This window comes from Hyalella azteca, unplaced genomic scaffold (genome assembly GCF_000764305.2).
Source record: "Hyalella azteca isolate HAZT.00-mixed unplaced genomic scaffold, Hazt_2.0.2 contig12167, whole genome shotgun sequence".
Classification (NCBI taxonomy): domain Eukaryota; kingdom Metazoa; phylum Arthropoda; class Malacostraca; order Amphipoda; family Hyalellidae; genus Hyalella; species Hyalella azteca.
Genome location: NW_025942131.1, coordinates 27,747 through 50,967, shown reverse-complemented (window position 1 = coordinate 50,967; position 23,221 = coordinate 27,747). Strand labels below are relative to the sequence as shown.

The 23,221-nt window shown below is 39.9% G+C and overlaps 2 protein-coding genes across 2 annotated transcripts in view; one reads left to right on the top strand and one right to left on the bottom strand.

Annotated features, from left to right (window-relative positions):
- Window positions 1-1,281: 1,281 nt before the first annotated feature.
- LOC108672359 (ficolin-2-like) lies at window positions 1,282-3,859 on the top strand. Its single transcript, XM_018160004.1, has 5 exons — window positions 1,282-1,847; window positions 1,946-2,038; window positions 2,214-2,390; window positions 3,129-3,215; window positions 3,679-3,859. The coding sequence occupies exons 1-5, from the start codon at window positions 1,711-1,713 to the stop codon at window positions 3,857-3,859; spliced, it is 675 nt and encodes a 224-aa protein (XP_018015493.1). The 5' UTR covers window positions 1,282-1,710.
- Window positions 3,860-8,657: 4,798 nt separating this feature from the next.
- Window positions 8,658-23,221, bottom strand: part of LOC108672358 — a 36,544-nt gene continuing 21,980 nt past the window's right edge. Inside the window, exons 2-9 of the mRNA XM_047883161.1 lie at window positions 16,022-16,181; window positions 14,890-15,246; window positions 14,125-14,281; window positions 13,567-13,591; window positions 13,096-13,267; window positions 11,879-12,612; window positions 10,605-10,734; window positions 8,658-9,883 (exon numbers count right to left, since the gene is read on the bottom strand). Coding sequence (XP_047739117.1) covers window positions 9,161-9,883; window positions 10,605-10,734; window positions 11,879-12,612; window positions 13,096-13,267; window positions 13,567-13,591; window positions 14,125-14,281; window positions 14,890-15,246; window positions 16,022-16,165 — 2,442 coding nt within the window. The 5' untranslated portion in view covers window positions 16,166-16,181 and the 3' untranslated portion in view covers window positions 8,658-9,160. The remainder of the gene's footprint in view (window positions 9,884-10,604; window positions 10,735-11,878; window positions 12,613-13,095; window positions 13,268-13,566; window positions 13,592-14,124; window positions 14,282-14,889; window positions 15,247-16,021; window positions 16,182-23,221) is intronic.

The window sequence follows — 23,221 nt, the reverse complement described above, 5'->3', positions numbered from 1 at the left end:
TATTATTTACCGTAACAAACCCTTAACTACTAAGACAGCAGTGGGTAGTTTCACATATATTATTAATTTAAGAAATTTTTGTCGGATATACGTAAAGTATTCATAATGCACTCAAATATCGTCGGGCTTATTTATTTATTTATTATTTTATTCATCGCTGCTTGTGCAGGTGCACGGCAGCAGGAGTCGCCCCGTTCGTCACCCCCACGACTCCAACAGAGGTACGGACGCCAGCGATGAATTCCAGGCAATAAAATTTGTGTTGTTTCAAGTGGCGTTCCAGTAAAATGCCTCTGTCTTTATTTATTCATATATGTATGGTAGATATACATTAATGAAGCGGCAGTAGGATTTAGGAGAGTTAAAAACAATTTCAGCTCATTAAATAATTGTAAGATTTTTTAATGTTCTGCGAACGAACATTAAAAATTATTAAAAATTCGTAAAATTGTTCTGCGAACGAACATTACGAACGTCAAAACACACGTAATTCTAGTTCAATTTCATCAATGGTGTTATCTCTTATGCATGGTTCCAAAAGAAAATGCGGTTGTTTACCATCTATCTCAGCAAATAATCTCAGCGAACCAACTGCAGGCAGGGGACGAGTCCAAGACAGTCATTGAGCTGCTCCGAGGCATTGCCCAGGTAATAATTAAATAGTTGGGCATTCATATTGCCCGGGTAATAATGATAGAGCTGGTCATACATATATCCCGGAAAATAATGATAGTCAAATTTATTATCCAGGTAATAATCATACGGCTGGCTACACGTATGGCCCAAGAAATAATCACGGCACTGCTTCAAAATAAAACTGCTGAGTCCAACAGTGCTTTTTCCTAGTTCTGCATTTACGTGAAGATTCAGCGTAATATCCGGATCTATGTTAAAACAAAAATTCGGACGTGCTTCAAATTAAATGCCCGGATCATATATATTTTTGAATTCGCAGGCTGTACAGTGTATAGTGAATTAACATAAGCTTTTCTCGTGCTACCAGTAAGGTGATATCGACGTTTCTCATCATCTGCTGGGCATTAACCTATGACTTCAGTACGTTTAAAATGATTTAATCCCGTAATTTCGACAAGACTAGCTAACCGTCATCGTCTGTCTGGCAGACCGTGGAAGCGTCAACGTTCCGCTTTGAAGAAGAGGCTGGCAACACGAGGGAGCTTATAGGCAACAAGAACCGGGACACGCTAAATGCCATCAACAGCCTGCTGAAGATTGTCGAGCAACGATTTTGCTCTCCAAACAACGAAACCCTTGCAGACCGTGGAAGCGTCAACGTTCCGCTTTGAAGAAGAGGCTGGCAACACGAGAGAGCTTATAGGCAATAAGAACCGGGACACGCTAAATGCCATCAACAGCCTGCTGAAGATTGTCGAGCAACGATTTTGCTCTCCAAACAACGAAACCCTTGCAGAGTTTGTTCCTGGGAAAGAATCAGCAAACTACGCGGCTTTGTGGACAAATGCAATAGATCAAACTATTGAACGGGTTAACGGCCGAGGCGACCTGCCTCGTCCAAACAGGCAGTCCCACCTAGTGAAAAACATACGTCGAACATCTGTAGCAACAGAAAGAGATGCAACTGCCTTACCACCACCTCAACCTACGTTAGTAGCAGAAAATAATGATAGCTCTATTATAAATGTGCACTACGGGATCAACACCCAACAAACAAGTAGCGTAAACGTTTCGATGGAGAAAAAAGAACTAAATAGCACAGGACCCAAAATTCCATTTTCTCCCAACCACAGCATATCCTCAAAAGGATCCTCAACATCGCCCATCATTGGTTCCGAGTCCGTGGTTCTGAAGGTTTCAAAAACTAAGAGGTACTCATTACCATAACGTTAATACATTTTTCTTTGATTAGCATTACCAAAGTTTTAGCTGACTTTAATTTAATTCCTTAATGTTTTCACTGTCACAGGTTACTAGGATGTCACACAGTGTCCGTTAATGGCATTGTAAGGTTACCTGGCGCATCTCAAACGACCCCTGATGAACAAGCATATTTCGTCAGGTCTGTAACATGCGCAAGCTTTTTCTATTACTTTACCCATTTCTCTGCAAATTTTGTGATAAATCCCGAAGAAAAAGCACCTAAGACTTGTCAAGTACGAAAATATGTAACGATAACGATAAACCACTTTTACAGCACCTTAACCATGTCAGTGACATCAAGAATTCCGCTTCAGGTTTTGCGACCAGTCGTTGCCCGGCAAGGGTTGGACGGTGATCCAGAGACGCGGTCCACCGATGGGTTTTACTGGACATCACGATCCCCTAAATTTCACTCGCTCGTGGGAGGAATACAAAAAGGGTTTCGGGGACCTTAATGGGGAATTCTGGTGGGGAAACGAAAACATTCACAGGTAAGGAGTTCATTGTGTTAAAGCAGCTCCATTCGATTTTCTACTGTCCGTTCGAAACCTAGAAAATAAGAACGTGACANGTTAAAGCAGCTCCATTCGATTTTCTACTGTCCGTTCGAAACCTAGAAAATATGAACGCGACAGCTAATACTTGGTTATTGAATGGATATTCAGAGGTTGAAGAAAATAGGGAAAACACCTGACATTTTGACATCGTAATTTTTGAACATGTTATAACCAATGAAAATGTGACATATTTCCATGATTACGGATATTTTTAGTACATTTTTGTGACTATAACCGAATCTATAACCTATAAACGGTAAACCTCTCTGACTTTCAAAGAGAACCAAATTGTTGGTGCCCGTATGGCAGGTGCTAGTGTGATAGACACTTCCCGAGTGCTTGACGTTTCTAGAGGTACCTACTGTCTCAAAAGTAATGACCTCTTTTGAAAAAGAAGGAAAAACGTCCTCAGCAAAGTAGCGGTCTGGCTGAAAGTCGAAGTCGTTTGAAAGAGATCGTCGGTACCTAAATCGATTTGTGAGGGGCAATCCAAAAACGACGGCTGTTAAAATAACAGCAGACCTGTACGGGCGCCTACAGAACCCAGTTTTTCTAACCCCTGTACAGTATGTGAATAGCATTCCCAGGCAATGTTTCTTAAACAAAATTGAGGTTATTTTAAATATTAAAAATCTACCAGAGCTGCTAGTCATAGGTGAATACATTTTTCAGACTGTCTCAAGAAGAGGACTTGACGCTGAGGTTTGACTTGTGGGATTTTGAAGGCAATCATGCAGTTGCCGAGTACGACTCCTTCAAGTAAGTCCTATACGTGCATCAAACTCTATATTTATTGATTCAGAGGCTGGACATCGATTCATATTTTCAGGACATATTTTGTAAGTAATGTGTCCTCCAATAACGGGATGGACACGACCGTTACTAATCAAAAGGATTCATGGTATTTCTGTTCCCTTGCTGCGATGAAGTCTGCTTTGAATTTCTAAGTAGAAAAAATGGATGTATATCGTCACATAATCCCAATTACAAATATAACAATCTTTGATTGGATCGACCGTCGTGAGATATGCAAGTCTGAGTGCTTAGAAGTGAAACACACAACACTCGATCGGTGCTAACTCTAAGCCCATATACGTGAGACCAATTTCAGAACAGTAACCACATTAACCGACCAAAAAAAAATGAAATCTGTGTCTCGATATACATAATTTATAAGGAGGACCTCACTAAGATTCCTCTTATCATATTTTTCCCACTGTAGACTGGCAAACGAGAGCAGCGCCTATAGGCTGAGCGTTTCGGGCTACCACGGCAACGCATCCGACAGCTTCTCTGCGCACGACAACTTCAGGTTCAGCACACACGACCGCGACAATGACATGGCCCCAGACTGCTGCCCCTGTGCCCCAGCCTATGGCGGGGGATGGTGGTTCTTCAGGTGAATGGTAGATCAGGTAGATTCAGGGCGCCCCAGCCTACGGCGGGGGGTGGTGGTTCTTCAGGTGAATGGTAGATGGAGAGTAGAAACCCGGGGGCTGTGAGGGCGAGAAGGCATTGCAACTGGCTTATTGTAATAACTGGTAGGGAGCTAACAGGAAGTTTTAGGATGAAGTTACCTCTCTATACCCGTTATAATAAATGTGAAAAACACTTAATGCTCTCAGGGGTATAAGAATACTTTTATGCTCAATATAAAATAAGTGTGTAAAAATTAATGGGATGAAGTTACCTCTCTATGCCCGTTTTAATAAATGTGAAAAACACCTATTGCTCTCAGGTGTTTTCATTCATCTCCGTACAATATTAATCATATCTCATAAAGTAAATGATAGAATTCACTTTATAATAATTTTGTAATTGCTATCTGTCGTGGGGTAAAAAGAAATTTGTTCTCATCTCCGTTCAATATTAATCATATCTCATAAAGTAAATGATGGGATTTTTTCGCCTCGTAAGAATTTTGTAATAAAATTAAGACTTTGCTATTCTCTTTCAAATCTAATTCGTTTGGCTTTTACGAAACACGAATTGTTTTGTATTATTCTGGAGTGAACAGGCTGAAGAAAATTAGGTTGAACCACCAATATAGAAAGACGATGCCTGTCTTCCCTGCAATAAAATTCAATTCATCTTTTCGGGCTGCCAATAAATTTTCAAAGATTGCATGACAGCGTCAATGGTAGAACCCTATTTCCTTATCGATTTACAACCCGTTAATGTTATTAGTTTTATCCTTGATGAGACCCAACAAGAGGAATGAATACGAAAACGTTTATAAACGTACAATATAAAACATAGTACATTTCAATGTCTCTTTTATAAGTTGGATCCGTTATATCATGAGTTCTTTCGGAAAATATTTACCTATTAACTTTCGTAAGTTCTTTTTATTTTTCTCATACCTAATGCAGAAAACTCACACTTGTATTCAAAATTTTAATTTTACATTTCAACGTCTCTTTCATAAGTTTGATCCGTTATATCATGAGTTCTTTCGGTAAATATTTACCTATTATCTTTCGTAAGTTATTTTTATTTTTCTCATACATAATGCAGAAAACTCACACTTCTATTCAATTTTAATTTTGTTTAATAAATGACTTGATATGAGGCTTATCGAGCCTGCACGGAGGACAGCGTCACAATGGATCGAACTCGCAGGCCATGGGCCTATTTCTTCAGTGCCGACACTTCTATATCCCGCACTTGACATTCGTGAGGCCCATTTGTTGTGATGGATTTGGCTAGCATCTCGCGTCACGTGAGAATGGGTTCCATAGTGATGCTTAAATTTAGGCTTAAGATGTTCAAGGTTAACAATAATTACTAAAAAACGAATTTGCATCACTAGTCTGCTTAAATTACCAAATTAAGAAAGAACTTAGAATCAAAGAACACATCAAGTAATTTCAAAAAGAAAAAAGTCTAAATTTACAATTCCAGCGCATCAGGAACGATATTTTCTAGCAGACATTGCTTCAGATATGCTGAAAGCCAATCTATACCCCTATACCTTCGATCTGATAGTAACTTATCTATACCCCTATACCTTCTGATAGTAACTTCAACTGGTCAGAGGCGTATAACATTAACGGATGAAGAATTCGAAAGGGACTAACAATTACAACAATTTACGCTGCATTTGGATTCACCATCGAAACATTTAGATATTATACATTAGTTAGCAGCCACAGGTCAGCGTAGTTAGGTGTGAAAGAAGTTGACACGACCGCCAGGTTTATCATACAGAGCAGAACCGTATGAACAGTTAGATAATCTTTCATTGTTTTGGGCAAATTACAATACCATAGGTCTTCAGGGTGCTCTATAATCCAAATGTCCGTATTATTTAAAACAATTTCAAATAAATATATAGTTTCGTTTTCCCTACTATTTTTGAGTTATAGACATTTTACGAATGCGAATTCCTTCTTAAATTTATATTTAACTTATATTACGAATAACAATTAAATTTGCCTTCCCTGTGCAAGACATACGCTAGTTTAAAGCATCCAATTCTAAATTAACAATGCGATTAAAATCGGTCTCGTGAAAACGTTTCATCAGTCTTCGCCGACGTCCGCACTGTTTCAACAGCCAAAATCGACAGAGATCGATGGAAGTGAGAATATCAATAAGATTGTCCATCAAGTTCAAAGTCGCGCGATATAACGCACTTATAAGCGGCTCAAAAATTCTCCTGATTTTCCAACATAATAATACGTCTCCCAGTAGGTCGCATAATCTGTAAATTTTTGACGCGCTGATGTCCTTTTTTTATAGCCCTACGAATGCTGGACCTGAAAGGACGAAGTAAGAAAAAATACTCCAAGATCAAAGAGGTTTAGATAAAGCACCGAAGTGTTTGAAAAATTCCTTTATTCGTAAACAAACAGCAATGTACAATAGGACTATCACAGCTGAAGGAGGAATGGAGTTATCGACTTGACTTGAAATCTTACGCAACTAGCGACTCGTCACTAGCTGTACAACGTCACTAGCTGTACAACGTCACTAGCTGTACAACGTCACTAGCTGTACAACGTCACTAGCTGTCCAACGTCACTAGTGATACCACATTACTAACAATCCAACGTCAACAGCAATCTAACGTCATTAGTGATCCTACATCACTAGCTGTCTTTAGTCATTTGCAATATGCCGGAGTTTTAATTCATACAAAAACAGCATGAAATCTGATATTTATCCTACAAAATGTACGAAAATTAGAAGCAAAACACAACATAACTGTTGCTTATTTTTTTTTACAAACCAAATGTTTTATCCTCCGAGATAATTGCAGCCGAATTCGATAATAAGTTATCACTGCAAATGATTCAGAGTAAGAGCGATAAAATTAATCAAAAATAACATTTAACATGATATTTTAACAAAAAAATAAGAATATTTAATTTAACCGTATTTATTTAGACTTGAAGCATTTGTCTCGTGCGCGCATTGAATGTGTTTATGAGGCGGCCGTACCTCACAAACAGCATTAATAAGAAGCATTGCAGAACTAATTACGATAACCCTGCATTTTAATAATTAATGCGAAATAGATAAGGTTCATAAGAAGTTTGCTTATAACTCTCATCAAGAAAACTAAAGAAATGAACAATCACAACAGATATACATAAACTTCACTTTGTCTTTGATTCACCTCTTTTGTGGTAATAGTGGTAGAATGGTTTATTGCGCTTTATGGTTTATTGAGCCAATTCGCGCCGGAAGTCGAAAACGAACATCGCCAGCAAAATGGAACGTCTCAATTATTGAAAATTTCTCAAATCAATCACTCTCATGGGCCAGCTGCTGAAGCTGACTCGTAAGAAGCGTTAGTAACTCGAAGAGACAAGAAGGTACAGGTGACAAGGAGGGACAGGTGACAAGGAGGGACAGGTGACAAGGAGGGACAGGTGACAAGGAGGGACATGCAGTCAGACATCGCGAGCTCAGTGGTGGAAGGCTCAGAAACGGTGCCGCATTTTCTATTAAAAACAAATTTTTTTTACTGGGCTTGATCATACTTCGGTGACAAAAACTCCGAGGTGACTCGAGTGAATAAGAAAATAAAATATGTCTAATAAGTGAAGACTAAAGAACATTAGACACAGACTTTTCATACTTTAAATCGAATGAAAGAAACTAAAACGAACGAATTGAATGTTATCTTATCATGAAATGCTAATGTGAATACTTAGTCAATCAAAGTCCTGCTCAAGAAATGATTTGAATGACAATAACTATTTAATTTTAGGTCAATGATGGCAATGACTAATTAATTTTTGGTCAATGATGGCAATGACTAATCAATTTATGTCGAAACGCAACTTTCCTGGCAAGACTCGCAAGCTGCACGCGCCTCAGCTGGGCTTATTTCGCTGGAAAATTTACATTAATTTGGAATTCAAAATAATTAATAAATAAACTAACGATTCAGATGTACAGAGAAAAAAAAACTTTGTTCTAGGCATCGTCAATGGTTACAGCGAGACTATAATGTTATACTGCAACATTTTAACATAATTTAATTGATGCTTCCAACATGAATCGTAAAATGTAGAGCTCTACTCTCCTAAGTAACAAAATGTACAGCTATATCCGTGTGAATTGGAAATCAATAGGCCTGTAAAAGTAACCAACATCATTGCAAAAATAGGCAACAAGCAAAATTTGTAAGCAAATGACAATTTGTACAGAAAAAAACGAGATAATTACAGTAATCAGCGATTCAGAACTTGATTGCAGACATAAACAAGAGTAAAAGACAATGGCTTCTTGAATGTCATCAATGAACATATTTTAACTCACTGACAGTGACAGTGACACTATAGGTCACATGGAATGTCATAGAAGCCTCATCTGCATGGACCCAGATTATGGATCTTATTGGCTTCATTACCAACAAGCTTTATTTTTTCTTTATCACTAATGGACGTCATTCCTTCAAGAAATAATTAGACATAATTCACAATATTGCTGCCGTTCACATTTGGCTTCGGTTACAGCGCACGTAGTAAACTTTCTACGTACAACTTTTCTTAACCTAGTTACAATTAATTATAGAAATGGCAGTGTTAGTTACAGAAGGACGAGTTCAGAAGATACTGACCTATAACAAAAAAATATAACTCAGTACTCACTGCAGTGAGTGACAGAGAGCGCATTTTCTCGTCGACAAAAACTTGAGGTCATGGACAGACGGACGGACAGACAGACAGACGGACATGGCGAGCACAATAGTGCATTTTTCCATAAATTAGAAAATGCGCTAAAAATATACATCTTTGACCTCCGTAGACGTGCAACTTCATTGAACTGCAGGATTTATTCGCTGGATAGAGTTTGCAAAAATACAACAGACGTGATTGATGCTACTTATGCCATCATGTGATTATACTGTGAAAATATTATTCAATGATCAAAAATTGATCGCCACCAAAAACCTAATTTCTTAGAGTGCAAGAAATATATAATTTTTTGGACTGAGTATAGGTTCTGCACGGCTGCAGGAGGTAACTCCAAATTTTACAGACGATCAGAGAACCTTAGCTCATAATAAAAAATAACACATAATCAATTCCTAGAAAAATATTGTGTACTGAAAAGAGCGTACCAACAAACGTGATTTGTTACAACTAGTCACGCCGCGAAAAAGGGATGCTTTTCCAGCGTGGGAAACAACAAGAAACTACGGTGTAAAAATTAATCTTTCAACAATTAAAATTTAAGACAAGCAACTAGTATCTCTTAGCCAAGTCTTTCCACTTCTCCCAAAACCTACACAGGCTTTTCCGCTTCTCTACGGTGACGTTCTCACCCACAACGTAAGTCCCCACGTGTGCCGGTGTGGCAAAACTGCGTTCAGGTTTACCAACCTCAACAAACAATGAAAATATCTCCTGCATGTTTTTCACATAAGATTTATCCTCCTCGGACATGGGAAATGTTTCTCGTCTTGGTATATTTGTCGACCTTGTCACACGCTTTCCTTGAAACGAACCGAGAGAGTTGAAATAGAAAGACGTTGGACTACCATGCGGTCGTTCATCTTGGTCTAAATCATCATCTCGAGGTGATTGAAAATCCAAGCGATCACGCCAATATAGAGATTTTTTCTCCGACTTTTGTTGCCATGGTGCCTCGGGATTTGAATTCTCAGATCTTTGATAATTTTCATCAATTAATTCGTCTCTCTGATCGAAAACCGCGAAAATAGCGTCGATGTCAGAGTCCGGGTCGGCGAGAGTGCCGAGCGATGAAGGCCGCGGTCGGGTGGCGATGTAGGAGTAGACGGAGAAGCTGGACTGATGTAGGGACGACGGGTGGCTGGACGATGCGATGATGTGGAGGTGTGGGGACAAGTGATGTGGGGACGTGGACTCGTGGGGACCCTTGGTGGTGTCCCGGGACAGCTGGCCAGCGAGGGATAGGATGGGACACACGAACATCGCGTCGCTGATCTGAAATACGGAGTGAACAATTCAGTCGTGGTATTATACAGAAAATGATTTAAAACAATGAGATAAACACTTTGAAATTAATTTTTTATATATAATGTTGAGGGCTGATTGAGGATTTATTTAAACCTTGAAACCTTTAATAAAATTTTAAACCTTGAAATAAATTTTTTTTATTATTTTCATCAAGTCGAAACATGAAGTAAACTTCTAAAACATCTGAGCTTACAGTTTACACTAGTCATATATCTAAATCTATTAAAAAATTAGTTGAAAACTAATTTATCTTATGAATTACAAGTTACAAAGCATCGTAACCTGCATGCTATTTTATCGGTATATTTATCATGAGTTCTCATTGTAGGCTTTGCGGTCTCAAGCATTAGAATAAGATTATGCGTTCAAAAAATACTTTTTTCAAGACCATAGTACTTCTAAAGAGGCCGGTGTCTCCGATGTTACAAATGTACAATGAATTTGTTAATTTATTTGAAAAAATAATTTAAATTTATTTCATTATTTTATTTGGTGATTCTGTCAATTGATTCACGCATTGTCTCCGACTTCTCCGAAAGGTAGAAGTTTGTTGAATGAATATTGATTATAAGATTTGTAGCAGACAAACAAACAAACAACAAGAGGTGAAGTTAAAGAGAAGTGTTGTAAAATACAGATAACAATAGGGGCAATATGTAGGGTTTCTGCAGTGATGGGCAACCCTCACCAGCGTGACCAATAGGAGCCAAGGATCAGTGATGACGTCACTGTATGCCTCCACCAATCGCCGTGCCTCTTGCAGCGGGAAGCGAGGGAGGGGAGGGGGAGACCGGTACCATGGGGAGTCTAGGGGGAATCTGGTAGAGGGTAAAATATTTTTAAAAGGATATAAGTTTCGATGTTATCCAAGTTTTATTCATCTTGATGTGACATCGTTGATATGACATCGTTGGCGCTCCAAGTATGAACGCGTTCAAGAACAGACTAGATAAAGCTATGGAAAAATATATGTTCAGATTTGAAATGCCTACAGTAGCTCCTTATCGAACCCGGTGGAAGTCTAGTAGCTACTTCAAACAATCGCCAGTCATGAAAAGATCCGGTCAAATGACACGAGTTTAGATCTATGAACAAGGCACGAAAAGTAAGAATCGGCGACAGGCCACATCAGGCCTACACTTCAGCGCCGACATCACTATGTTATGTTATGTTAATAAAAGTGTCATATAACACATCAAAATATAACTTCAACATTATCGACAGCCACAACGTTTCGCAGTGACAATGATCGTAGATTGGAACTGAAAAGCCGAAACCTACACGAAAAAATTAAACTTGAAGTGCAACTGCAGGTTACAAGGTTTTTCAGTACCGGGGTATCAATAACTAATCTCAGTATCACAGTATCAATAATTACNTAAGACACGCAATACAAATTTTGAATATGATTTCAGGGCAATGTTCCACTATACAAATAACAAACGTGAATCCACATAAATCATTTCGTGTTAAGTCCACATTGAAAAAAGTTCAACCTGAATGATTTACATATATTTGCAATTTTCATATATTTCTAAAAAATTTCGGAGGAACAATGTTTGTTTCACAGTGAAGAGTGAAACCAAAATACAATTGAATGTAATAACAGTAAAAAGCAATCTTCCTCCGCTGAAAGACCGACGGTATACTCGAGGTTCATTAGAAATTTATGATCACTAAGCTGAGATTTGTAACATCAATAAGAAAGTTCGTGCCGTGGATGTAGCGAGGCTTAATGGGCTTAACATTACAGAAAAATTGCACTGTGTTATAGACTCGGCGAAAAAATGGAACGGAAGATGAAAATTAGGATGACATAATAGCAATTTTCAAGCAAATAATGACACAATACAAACATGGTTTTTGCAAATAACGTCAAAATAGAAAAATTTTCAAGCAAATAACGACACAATACAAATATGGTTTTTGCAAATATCGTCAAAATACAAAAATTTTTTTTGCCTATTAAGATAATTTTCAGAAGCCTGGAATGAAATGAAAAGTAAACGAAGCTTCTGCTGACCGATCATGAGCGGGATGGTCGGCACCGCAGGGACGAAGGAGATATAGACGCCGTCCGCGACGAGCCAGGGACGCCCACCGTCCCACCGACGATACTCGTCCCCAATGGCGTCCATGAGCTGACGAGGGGCGAGACGACGAAGGCAGGCTAAATTAGAACAGTTTGATGGACGGGCGAAAGAGTCAACGGCGTCCCTCCACTGGACGACAGGGAAGAGGGGCGGGGCGGCGGACAGCCAGGCTCTGTGGACGAGTCCTTTGATGGCCGGGGACGACAGCAGCGGATAGACAAGGCCCGCTCCCGCGCGGTGGGCCAACAGGGTTACGCTTTGTGGGTTGCCACCGAAGTGTTCAGCGTTGCGGGCAACCCACTGGAGGGTTGCGATGACGTCAGAGGCTGCCTGACCCCCCGCTGAGTGGGGGTACACGGCCTCAGCAACAGCAGGGTGGGGCATCACCCCCAAAACCCCCCTTCGAATATTCGGAGTCACGAGCACCATTTTTCTGTTGGATGAAAATCGCCCAAACGCCGCCCGTAGAAGCGCCCGATGCACACCGCCCCCCATCGTCGCCCCACCCAAATAAACCACCACAGGAAGGGGTGAGTCATACCCCAGTTGTGGGGTGAACACGTCCAGGGTGAGGCAGTCTTCCGCTCCCCCCACCACGGCACCCTAGAGCACCGTAAACAGTTACATAACACCAACACGCAGGCAGGTGGTACAACATCACACCAACACGCAGGCAGGTGGTACAACATCATGCAACACGCAGGCAGGCGGTACAACATCTCACCAACACGCAGGCAGGTGGTACAACATCATGCAACACGCAGGCAGGTGGTACACAATGTATTCTATTATCCATCTGAATAAACATAATCATTTATTCAGAAGGAAACTTACAAACAATTCATATTTCACTCGCATTAATGAACACTCCCCTCACTTAACCCTCTTATTTTATATATTAATATTTTAAATTAATTTATAATATAAAGTAGTATTACATTAATATAAATTAATATATTTATATTAATTTATACAATTTTTCCCCTCTTGTTCCCCTTTCCCCCACTTAACCCTCATTAACCCTCTTCCCCTCGTCAATTTATATCCTTTTTACCCTCTTGTTTCCCTCCCCCCACGTCCCCTCACCTGGGGGTCATAGTGCCAGCAGGTGGCGGGTGTGGCGGCGGTGGTGTCGAGGGTGGCGGGCCAGCAGTGGGTGTGGCGGGTGACGGGACGGGCGGGCATGAAGCGGTGGTCGGCGGTGGGTGGAACAGCGTACGGGATGCCTCGGAACTCCAGGTGGCGGTCCACCACCAGCCTGTGTATATGGTCACCCGTCAACATCTTATAATAAATAATATAAAATGATTACAATACGAACCTAAATAGTAATTATTGTGAATAATAAATTCATCAACGATATTATAACGTCATAACTGGGGTTGTGGTGATACATCATCACTATCAATACGACGGTTGTCTAACAATAATACTTGCAAATAGCGGAGATGAACAAGTTTAACAATAAAAATCAGTTCGTTACACGAGAACAAGTTGAACAATAAAAACCAGTTCGTTACACGAGAACAAGTTTAACAATAAAAACCTGTTCGTTACACGAGAACAAGTTTAACAATAAAACCTGTTCGTTACACGAGAACAAGTTGAACAATAAAAACCTAGTTTTGAAAGTATATATGGCCCCTGGTAGTTAACTTAGGAATAATAATGTAATGTAATACTGCCTGGTAGTTAAGTTAAGAATAGTAAAATAATGTAATACTACCTGGTAAACGTAAGAATACATTATCCTTGGAAAAGGGACATAAACTGCTTTGAGCAACTCTATCGATGAATGAAAATAAGAACATAAGAAATCGAATAATTCGATGCAAGATGAAAGTAGTGTCAATTTTTCATCAAGAAACTAATCAATATCAGTTATGAAGTCAGACATATCAGGACAGTGAGGGAAGAGAGAAATTACAATAATGAAGCGAACGAGAGACACGGTACGCAAGAACGTGTAGGACAGAGCAACGGAGATGTGGATTCATATCCATTTTAATATCATTTAAATATCATTTTAATATTCATTTTAATATCATTTTAATATCATTTTAATATCATTTTAATATCATTTTAATATCATGCGTGAGAAAAATGAGGACTCACCCCAAGCCTTGACACGCGGGGTGAGGGTGGGGAGTTTGCCTGCCACCCCTCGCAAGAGGGAAGGTCGGGAGGGTTGAGGGTGGTCCAGGGCGGGGTCCCTAATAACAGGGATGCTGGGGTCAAACAGGTCCAGGTAACACCGGGGTGCTATCACCATCTGGGGAAGAGGGTGGATACTGAGTGATTTATTGCCGGCTACAGCTTGATTGTAATAGAATAATGTGATTGAATAAACGTGGGAGATTAGATGCGTTTCTTATAGGAGAAAGGTAATCTTTAAAAGGTAATATTTGATTGAGTAAACATGGGAGGGATTGCAGGCATTTGCTTATAGGACAAAGAAAGTGAAGATTTACACGTGTGATTTACATTGGTACGCATGGAAGGGAATACTCATTCTAAAAATGCCACGCCCTGAAAAGCCATCGTAACGACTGGAAACGCGGGAAAATTTGGTCGCTCATGACCATACGGGAGCAACACAGAGAAGGAACCAATTGCTGGAATATGAAACAACTTACACCAATATAATGGATAGATCATAGCAGCGATACTCCAATCAAGGGTTATTTTTTGCGTGCCGTCATCAGTGCAAGACCCGACCAACGATATCAAGACTCTTCAAGATTTATCGTACCTTCACCATTATCATCCATATTCTGGTCATTTAAATCAACTATTACGAGATACAAATTAACACAATACCTTCACTACTAGTTATCTTGCTTGCCCCCCAATACCATGAGAGGGGCGCCGTCCCCTCACCTCAGTGGGATGATGCGACCCGTAGCCGCCCAGGTCACGCACCGACGACCTCAGCGGGTCGCGGATGGGGTCAACGAGGGGGTCCCGAAGGGGGTCCCGTAAGGGGTCCCGCAGGGGGTCCCGCAATGGGTCCCGCAAAGGGTCCCGTAAGAGTTCCTTGCAACTGGGATCGTCTCTGTAGTCCAGAGGATCTCTGAAACTGCCGCGCGGTCCTACGTCGTAAGGATCGCCCCCGTTACGCCGCCATCTTGGGTCTCTCGAGGTAGGAGATCCAGGATCTCTGTAGGACTCCTTGTGTAGGAACGCGGTAGGCCTGTGTCCGGCGCCATCAGCACTGGCCACGCGGCTGCCGTTACCCTAAGCAAAAATTGATATTAGAGCATAAATATATTTTAGGAAAATTGTTCATAGATCAAGGTCCAGGGAAATTTCAAAACAATTATTGAACTGAATGAAATCAAAAAAATTATTGGCACATCTCAGCCGAATTTACACAAGCATAACGAAATCTTGGAAGGTTTATTGTTTGTTCAATATTTAATAAACTTTGTAAATAACGATATATTTTTAAACTACTTTAAAATTACTTCATTCTACGTGTGGCATAACATTCAAATTATGAAACGATGAATTATGAGCGCTGCTTTTTTTCAGACATTTCAAATGAAAAAAAAAGCTCAATAAGATAAAGACAAATTGTTCACTCGAGTTTTATTCACCTTAATAACATCGACTCAGTTATAAATGAGATGTTTTTAGTGCATAGGTATCTCATTTATGGAAAAAATCACTATTTACTGCGCTCGCCATGTCCGTCTGTCCGTCCGTCTGTCCGTCTGTCTGTCTGTCTGTCTATCCGTCCGCCCGTGACTTCAAGTTTTCGTCGACGAGAAAATGCGCTCTCTGTCACTCACTGCAGTGAGTACTGAGTTATATTTTTTCGTTAGGGGCCTGAATGCACTAAAGAGATCACCCTACTTTACGCCCCGACAACTCGCGACCAACACGAAAATTTTCATGCTTACAACACGCATCATCTAGCGCGTTCAATCCCATGGGACGCACTATAGGATGAAAGAAATTGCTCAAGCACCTGAAGGATATCTTCCCTGAGGGGAGGAAGAGAAATCACCTGTTTTCTCCTGACGTAAGCGGGGAGGTGGAGTGAGGGTAGGCGTGAGGGAGAAGAGTGTTGGGGGAGACGAGGGGAAGAAGATCCTCCCTCTCTGTCGTCCCCTCCACTTCCCCAACTGTAGCGCGCTCCACGCTCGGCCATCACCTGCCACCGCGACCTGTGGGGACGAGTAACAATCAGCAACACCATGAGAATAAAATAAAAAAATGATTAGGGACTTTAATAAGTATTATATCAATTTAAATATCACGTGGAGACGACATACGAGTAACCATCAGCAACCGCATAAGAATAAAACACAATAACGATTAGGGCACTTTTATAAGTATTATATCAATTTAAATATCACGTGGAGACGACATACGAGTAACTATCAGCAACACCATATGAACAAAAGAAAAGAATGATTAGGGCACTTTAATAAGTATTATATCAATTTAACTGTCACAAGGGTTGTATTAATTAAGGATTAGGGAATGAGAAGAGGTCGGCTGAGAGGTGTGAATTGGGATGAAGAAGCAGCCATAGCCAGCATTGCGATGCATGGGGCATGCATGATTGCCAGGCGAAATTTTTGGACAAGGTCTGCTACATCCCGCACCTTCCTCTATTTTTCTCCCACCCTTACTCGCGTAGGTAGGAATAGCCCAACATGCAAACACGAGTACAAACAAAGGTTGAGAAGCCTGGGTAACGCAGGATAGAAATGAACAAATAGAGTGTGTGCGAGATTTGCTTTGTTCAAATGATAAGAAAAAAATCGGCATTGTATCCTTTCTGTGCAGTGAGAAATGTTGTCGACATATTATCCATCAACATGGAGTTTATATGCATGGTAGCCATGTAAATGGTTGTTGTATATAACATATTCGGGTGTTTTTGGTTTTATTGCTAGATATTAGGTAAAGTTATAAATTTCACTTTCAAGACCTAAGAAATCACGGTGCCATTTTACCTTAATAATTTCGGGCATCGCAGCATTGATCACATAGCCTGGAAAGTTGGTCAATAAGTGTCATTGCACCGACATGATTACATGTACTTTCAGTCTTATAGTAAGAGAACAATAACAATAAGATGGCTAGATTAGCCCCACGGTGAGTGTCTACCGATGTGTAATGTGTATGCTGTTAAGAATTTAATACAGTTCCGTTGTGTTGCATGAATAGAATAAATAAATACAACAGGTAAACAAAAGATACAATAACTTCTCCTTTGAACTTTTGAACTCCAAATATGGTCATAAAAGAGCCTTCGGTTGTCAGATAGCATCAACAAGAAAAAAAGCCCTTGCTTCTTCAAGTAGAAGGTAGAGAACGTCTCAACATGTTTTGCCTCTTACAGTACGCAAATAATTTTTTGTTGGGAATATATTACACTTAAAAAACCAACATAAATAGAAAAGTAGAAAGTAGTGAACGTCATAACATGCTATGCCCCCTTACTGTACGCAAATAATTTTTTATTGGAGATATATTATATTTAAAAAAGCAAACATACATAGCACATGTGCTGCATGAATAGCTTAATATTTTTTATCTATTTAGGACCGAGGCGCAGAGTTTGGATTTCATGAAGGTTCCTTTTTAATTAATAGCGCATTACTTGAGGCGGAAAGCATTGATTTCAAGGAGACCTTATACTTGATCATCATGCAGTTGTCTACTGTCGCTGAGGATTAAATACTGTTCATGCAATGGCTTTATTGAATTAAATTCTCATTATAACCACAATACTGTTTATGCTTGAATTACAACGCAAGAGAAGCTCGTGCCGCGTGATTGTATAGGGTAGGCGACAAGTAGTGAATTAAAATTTGTACGTTGTTACAACGGAGAAATATTCAGACTATACAAATGTGTACGCAAGTGTTGAGACGCTAAGCTCGACGAAAAAAAGTTTTCTATATTCACGTGATATTGTCTGGACACCAGGGCCTATACTTTCAAAAAACGTTAAGAGATCGTAAGTTCGTCAGCCAATCATTGCCGGCCTTTTGAGCAAAATCCACCAATCATAGACAAGAAATTAGAGCGTAAGTACTTACGTTCACTTAGCGACTTTTGAAAGTATGGCCCCAGCAAGTTAAGTTGTTAATTTGAACGCCATTAATTTTATTTTATTTCACGGCACTTAAAATAAAAAATTCATACATTAATCAAATTAATGGATGAGGGTGAATGGCATTAATTTTGGTGAGTGGCATGGCTGCATCGCTCAAGCAAGATGAGTGATTTGCTCGTGCCACGCAGCCGCGAGATGAGTGTCTTTGCTGCGCCACGCCCCATGCATGCAATAACAGAACATGATACTCAACCAATGTTGAGTCTTGACTCAATCAATGCCTGTAAATAACTCGGCGCCAAAGCCGAAGATGAAATTTCTGTCGAGGTCTCGCAGTATGCGATCTGTGTCGGCCTCTAAACCGTCCCTAGGCAAGGTACTCCCCACGGAACCAGAACATGGATTTGAGTGCTCAGATAATTGCAAAACGTGACCATGCACAGTCAAGAATTGAATGAGGTGGTGTTTAGAGTTGAGGAAAATGCACCAGAGCAACACGAACGCCGTAGAGTTGGGGGACAGTGTGCCAGAGCAGCACGAACGTCGCAGAGTTGGGGGACAGTGTGCCAGAGCAGCACGAACGTCGCAGAGTTGGGGGACAGTGTGCCAGAGCAGCACAAACGTCGCAGAGTTGAGGGACAGTGTGCCAGAGCAGCACAAACGTCGCAGAGTTGGGGGACAGTGTGCCAGATTATTTAAAAATAACTAGAATAACGTTTTTTATGGCTGATCAATGCCAACGATAGGTCGGTGTCAGTGGTCGGTATCACTTGATGAATTAGTAAGACAGTCAGTAATTTCTGTGCCGCAGCAGTGGTAATTGAAACACTCATTATATCATCCATGAATGAAACGCTAAACACGGGAATAGGCGATGAAGAATGTATTAGAAAGTTCTATCTAGAATAACACGTATCAACGGACATCAACGGACGCTGATTGGTACCAACCGCAAACAATCGTCGCTTCAACGAAGACTGATGGCTGTTAATGCAAGTGTCAACAAATTCGCGATTAGCGCCACTGCGAGGAGTCAAACAACAGTCGTAGCCAACAATTTCAGAAGATAAATTAAGCGCTTTTATTAATGTTGACACGTATTATTATTCGTCACAAGTTGTTTAAATTCTAAGAAATTATGAAGCATATCAGTAATTTGAAGTGCCCGAGGTAGCGTAAAGTTACAAGAACGCGTAGGGCGCGACGTAGCCAGCCCCCTGAGGCTCAGGTTATGTGGCAGCAACTCAAGCGTCGTCGCCGCTGTTCAACCTCCATGACATGGTCGTCGGTGCGACAACTTCACTCTTATATGTACAGCCGCTTATATAACTGATAATTAGTTGTGCCTTTATGGCAATATGGGTGAACTTTAACATGGGCACACTGCCTCTTAAGGAGTTCATTGGTCTTTATTACAGGCCTGTTGAGAGCGTTAATGTGTGTTTTTACCGGCCTGTTTAGCGCGTATGTTTTGTTTTTATTGCAGATAAGTTCATAGCGTTAATTGTACCTATATTTCAGACAAGTTTGTAGCGTTAATCGTGCCTTTATTGCAGACAAGTTCATAGCGTTAATCGTGCCTTTATTGCAGACAAGTTCATAGCGTTAATTTTGCCTTTATTGCAGACAAGTTCATAGCGTTAATTGTGCCTTTATTGCAGACAAGGTCATGGCGTTAATTGGGCCTTTGTTGCAGACAAGTTCATAGCCTGTCTCTTATACACATCTAGATGTGTGTAACTTTATGGCAGTATGGGTGAACTTTAACTTTATGGCAGTATGGGTGAACTGTAACTTTATGGCAGTATGGGTGAACTTTAACTTTATGGCAGTATGGGTCAACTGTAACTTCAAGGCAGTATGGGTGAACTGTAACTTTATGGCAGTATAGGAGAACTGTAACTTCATGACAATATGGGTGAACAGTAACTTAAGGGCACACTGCCTCTTAAGGAGTTCATTGGTCTTTATTACAGGCTTGTTGAGAGCATTAATGTGTCTTTATACAGGCCAGTTCAGGGCGTATATTTTGTTTTTATTGCAGATAAGTTCATAGTATAACGCGTATAAGTTCATAGCGTTCATTGTGCCTATATTGCAGACAAGATAATAGAGTTAATTTTACCTATATTGCACACAAGTTCATAGCGTTAATTTTGCCTTTATTGCAGACCAGTTCATAGCGTTAATTGCGCCTTTGTTGCAGACAAGGTCATAGCGTTAATTTTGCCTTTATTTCGGACCTAGCTGTAAAATTACAATAGAGTTTAAACTTTTACAAATGAAAAATGATCATTTCCTTACATTTGACTTAGGCCATTCTCACATTCTCTCATGCAAGATGGGTAACGGATATAGTGGGAAGTGCGAAGGGAACAAAGACCGTCAACGCTGATCAGATGTTATAAAAAGATCCAAGTAAGTAGACAAGTAATAATAGGTCGTAATATTATATGAAAGTTTATTAATAAACGCATGAGTCTACACATCCCTTAGCGCGTGTCATCAGCCACACACCTTGAAAGATCAGACATGGACGTGCATCAAGAATACTTGATAGCGACAGAGGGAGAAAGTTTAGGCCCATATAGCTAAGAAGAGGCCCATATAGCTTAGAAAAGGCCCATAGCTTCGAGAAGGCCCATGCATATAGCTTAGAGAGGGCCCAAGTAGTTTAGAGAAGAACCATATAGCTTGGAGAAGGCCCATATAGCTTAGAGAAGACCTATGCATATAGCTTGGAGAAGGCCCATATAGCTTAGAGAAGACCTATGCATATAGCTTAGAGAAGACCCATGCATATAGCCTGGAGAAGACCCATGCATATAGCTTGGAGAAGGCCCATGCATATAGCTTGGAGAAGGCCCATATAGCTTCGCGAGGTAAATAAGCGGAGACCTTTTAGTGCGAATGATGGAAGTCGCTGATTCTCACGGTCGAGCAAGTTTTACTTAAGTAGAACCATCGCTTGGAGTACAAGTAACCAATGCAAGGCACAACCTTAACCAGGGGCGCCTCTCAATCGGAAAGTTCATAAGGGGAAGAAGCTTAAAAAAGCGATCAGTAGGCGCGCCAGTTGGATATTGTGAGCTGTCAAAGTTTCCTTTATGGCTTCATAAAGACTTATTTATGACGGCTTAAGCCACGGCCTGGCAGGAGGAAGCTCACCCAAGCCGCTCGTCCATGCGTGAAACTACAAGACTTTAATGAAGACCGGGCGAGGTGCAGTGCCGGGGCCTTAATAGCAGCGAGAAACGCAAAGCCTTTCCTAGCATTCATGTATAAGTATTCTAGGGACATTATTCCACAAATTTTAAGCAGCAACATAGCGTTCAACAATTTTTAAGCAGAAACGTAGAAGAAATATCAATTGCAGGTTTTTGAAAGAATTTTTAAACCAAGAATTCATATTGTCAATGCAACCACTTTAATAAACTTACATTTTGATTCAAAGTTTGAGTTCTACAGATAAATGAGTTCCCCATACAAGAGCAGACACTCGGTTCTTCGTCTCACGGTAAATTGATGACCACGCCATAAGCCATGCATCCGCTTAGCAGCAGCTTCTTCTCAGTTAATTCATCAGTTGGTTCTAGCAATTGATTCATTTTTTCTGAAACAATCCAGCCTTATTATTGTGCCAGTTTAGGAGAAGTAGGTACTGAAATGTTAGCTTCAACTTCCGTAGACTTTCCCCTCACCAAGATGTGTGCACTGCAGCCAAATAAAATGAGTCTTGCGCACAAGGCTGTCTAAGGAAACTTTGCATTTTTTGAAGTGTTGTTTCCGAAAAATGAGTTCGCTAGATTTCGCAATCCGAAACAATGTCCCAGAAAAAAAAAATAAAATCAATGAGAAATTGAAGTCCTAAATAGATCTGAGCTATCGTTTTGACAAAAATCACATTCAATCTTGAGATCAGCACCAGGTGAAATTAAAGACTTGAAATACAAACGAGTAATCTAACAGCTATAGCGTAATATAGCATTTAATAGTTCTCGTATATGGATCTAGGCACACTTTTTCCGCACATGATATGAACAGCTATTTACGTCGCAGTATATCCATCAAGTCATTTTTTAACTCATCTTCATGTTTGAACTTTGTACATATACCAAAGCTTAAAAACTGAAATCAAGATATTGATTGAACGACATGATGGAAAAACATATTGTAATTTTTTTTTTTTTTATTTTAGCATAAAATGATGTGAGCAGACGTTTGTGCTGCTCACCGCCACAACACCACCTTCACCACCACCACAGTAAAAATATGTTAAAAAAGTTTTTAACATATTGAGCAAGCTTCTCACTGTACTTGTAAGTAACCGCGCTTTACAAATAAATACTCCAACACGAGGTTAAAATTACAAAGATCTGTCTCGTGACTTATTAATTTTTCAGAAAAGAGAGGGATCAGGTTATTAATAAATATTTCAATGAAATGAAAAGTCAAAATTCAATGAGGTTTGAATTTCCAATTTAAAAATTTTCAGAGCACAATAAGTATCACGAGGCCTGCAGAATAGAAGACGCGTAAAATGAGTTACAACACTGAATACGAATAAACGGAAACTAAAAATGGATTAAAAATACTAGAAGAAAATAATGGATAAAATGCAAGATACTGAGGAGCTTTAGCGTCGCACAATTAAGCTTACGGAAAATAAACTGCACATACCGCTTCGTTTTAGCAGGAAAAGCGCGGTCACGCTTAATAGCTTTATTAGCTTTAGAACTAAAAATGGTGGCGAACAAAATTTTTTTACCTTCACGTAAATATGATATTGAGAAGTCAACATAATTGCGTTTTAAATAAATTCGAAAGGGTAACCACTTTGCTTTATCAGTAATTTTTAAAATAATGAAAGACTCAAGTGATCGTGAAATTAATTAATGTGGCTCTTTTGATGATTCAAGCATAAAAACTTCGGGCAACATTAGGAAATTATTTTGCACTTTGTGAAATTAAAAAAATTTAAGTTCCCGACGATTCAATAAAAAAAAGTGCCATGAAAATGACGAGGCGATACCACGCGCAATAAAGCAGGCAAGGCAATAACACAAGCAATAAAGCAGGCGAGGCAATAACACAAGCAATAAAGCAGGCGAGGCAATAACACAAGCAATAAAG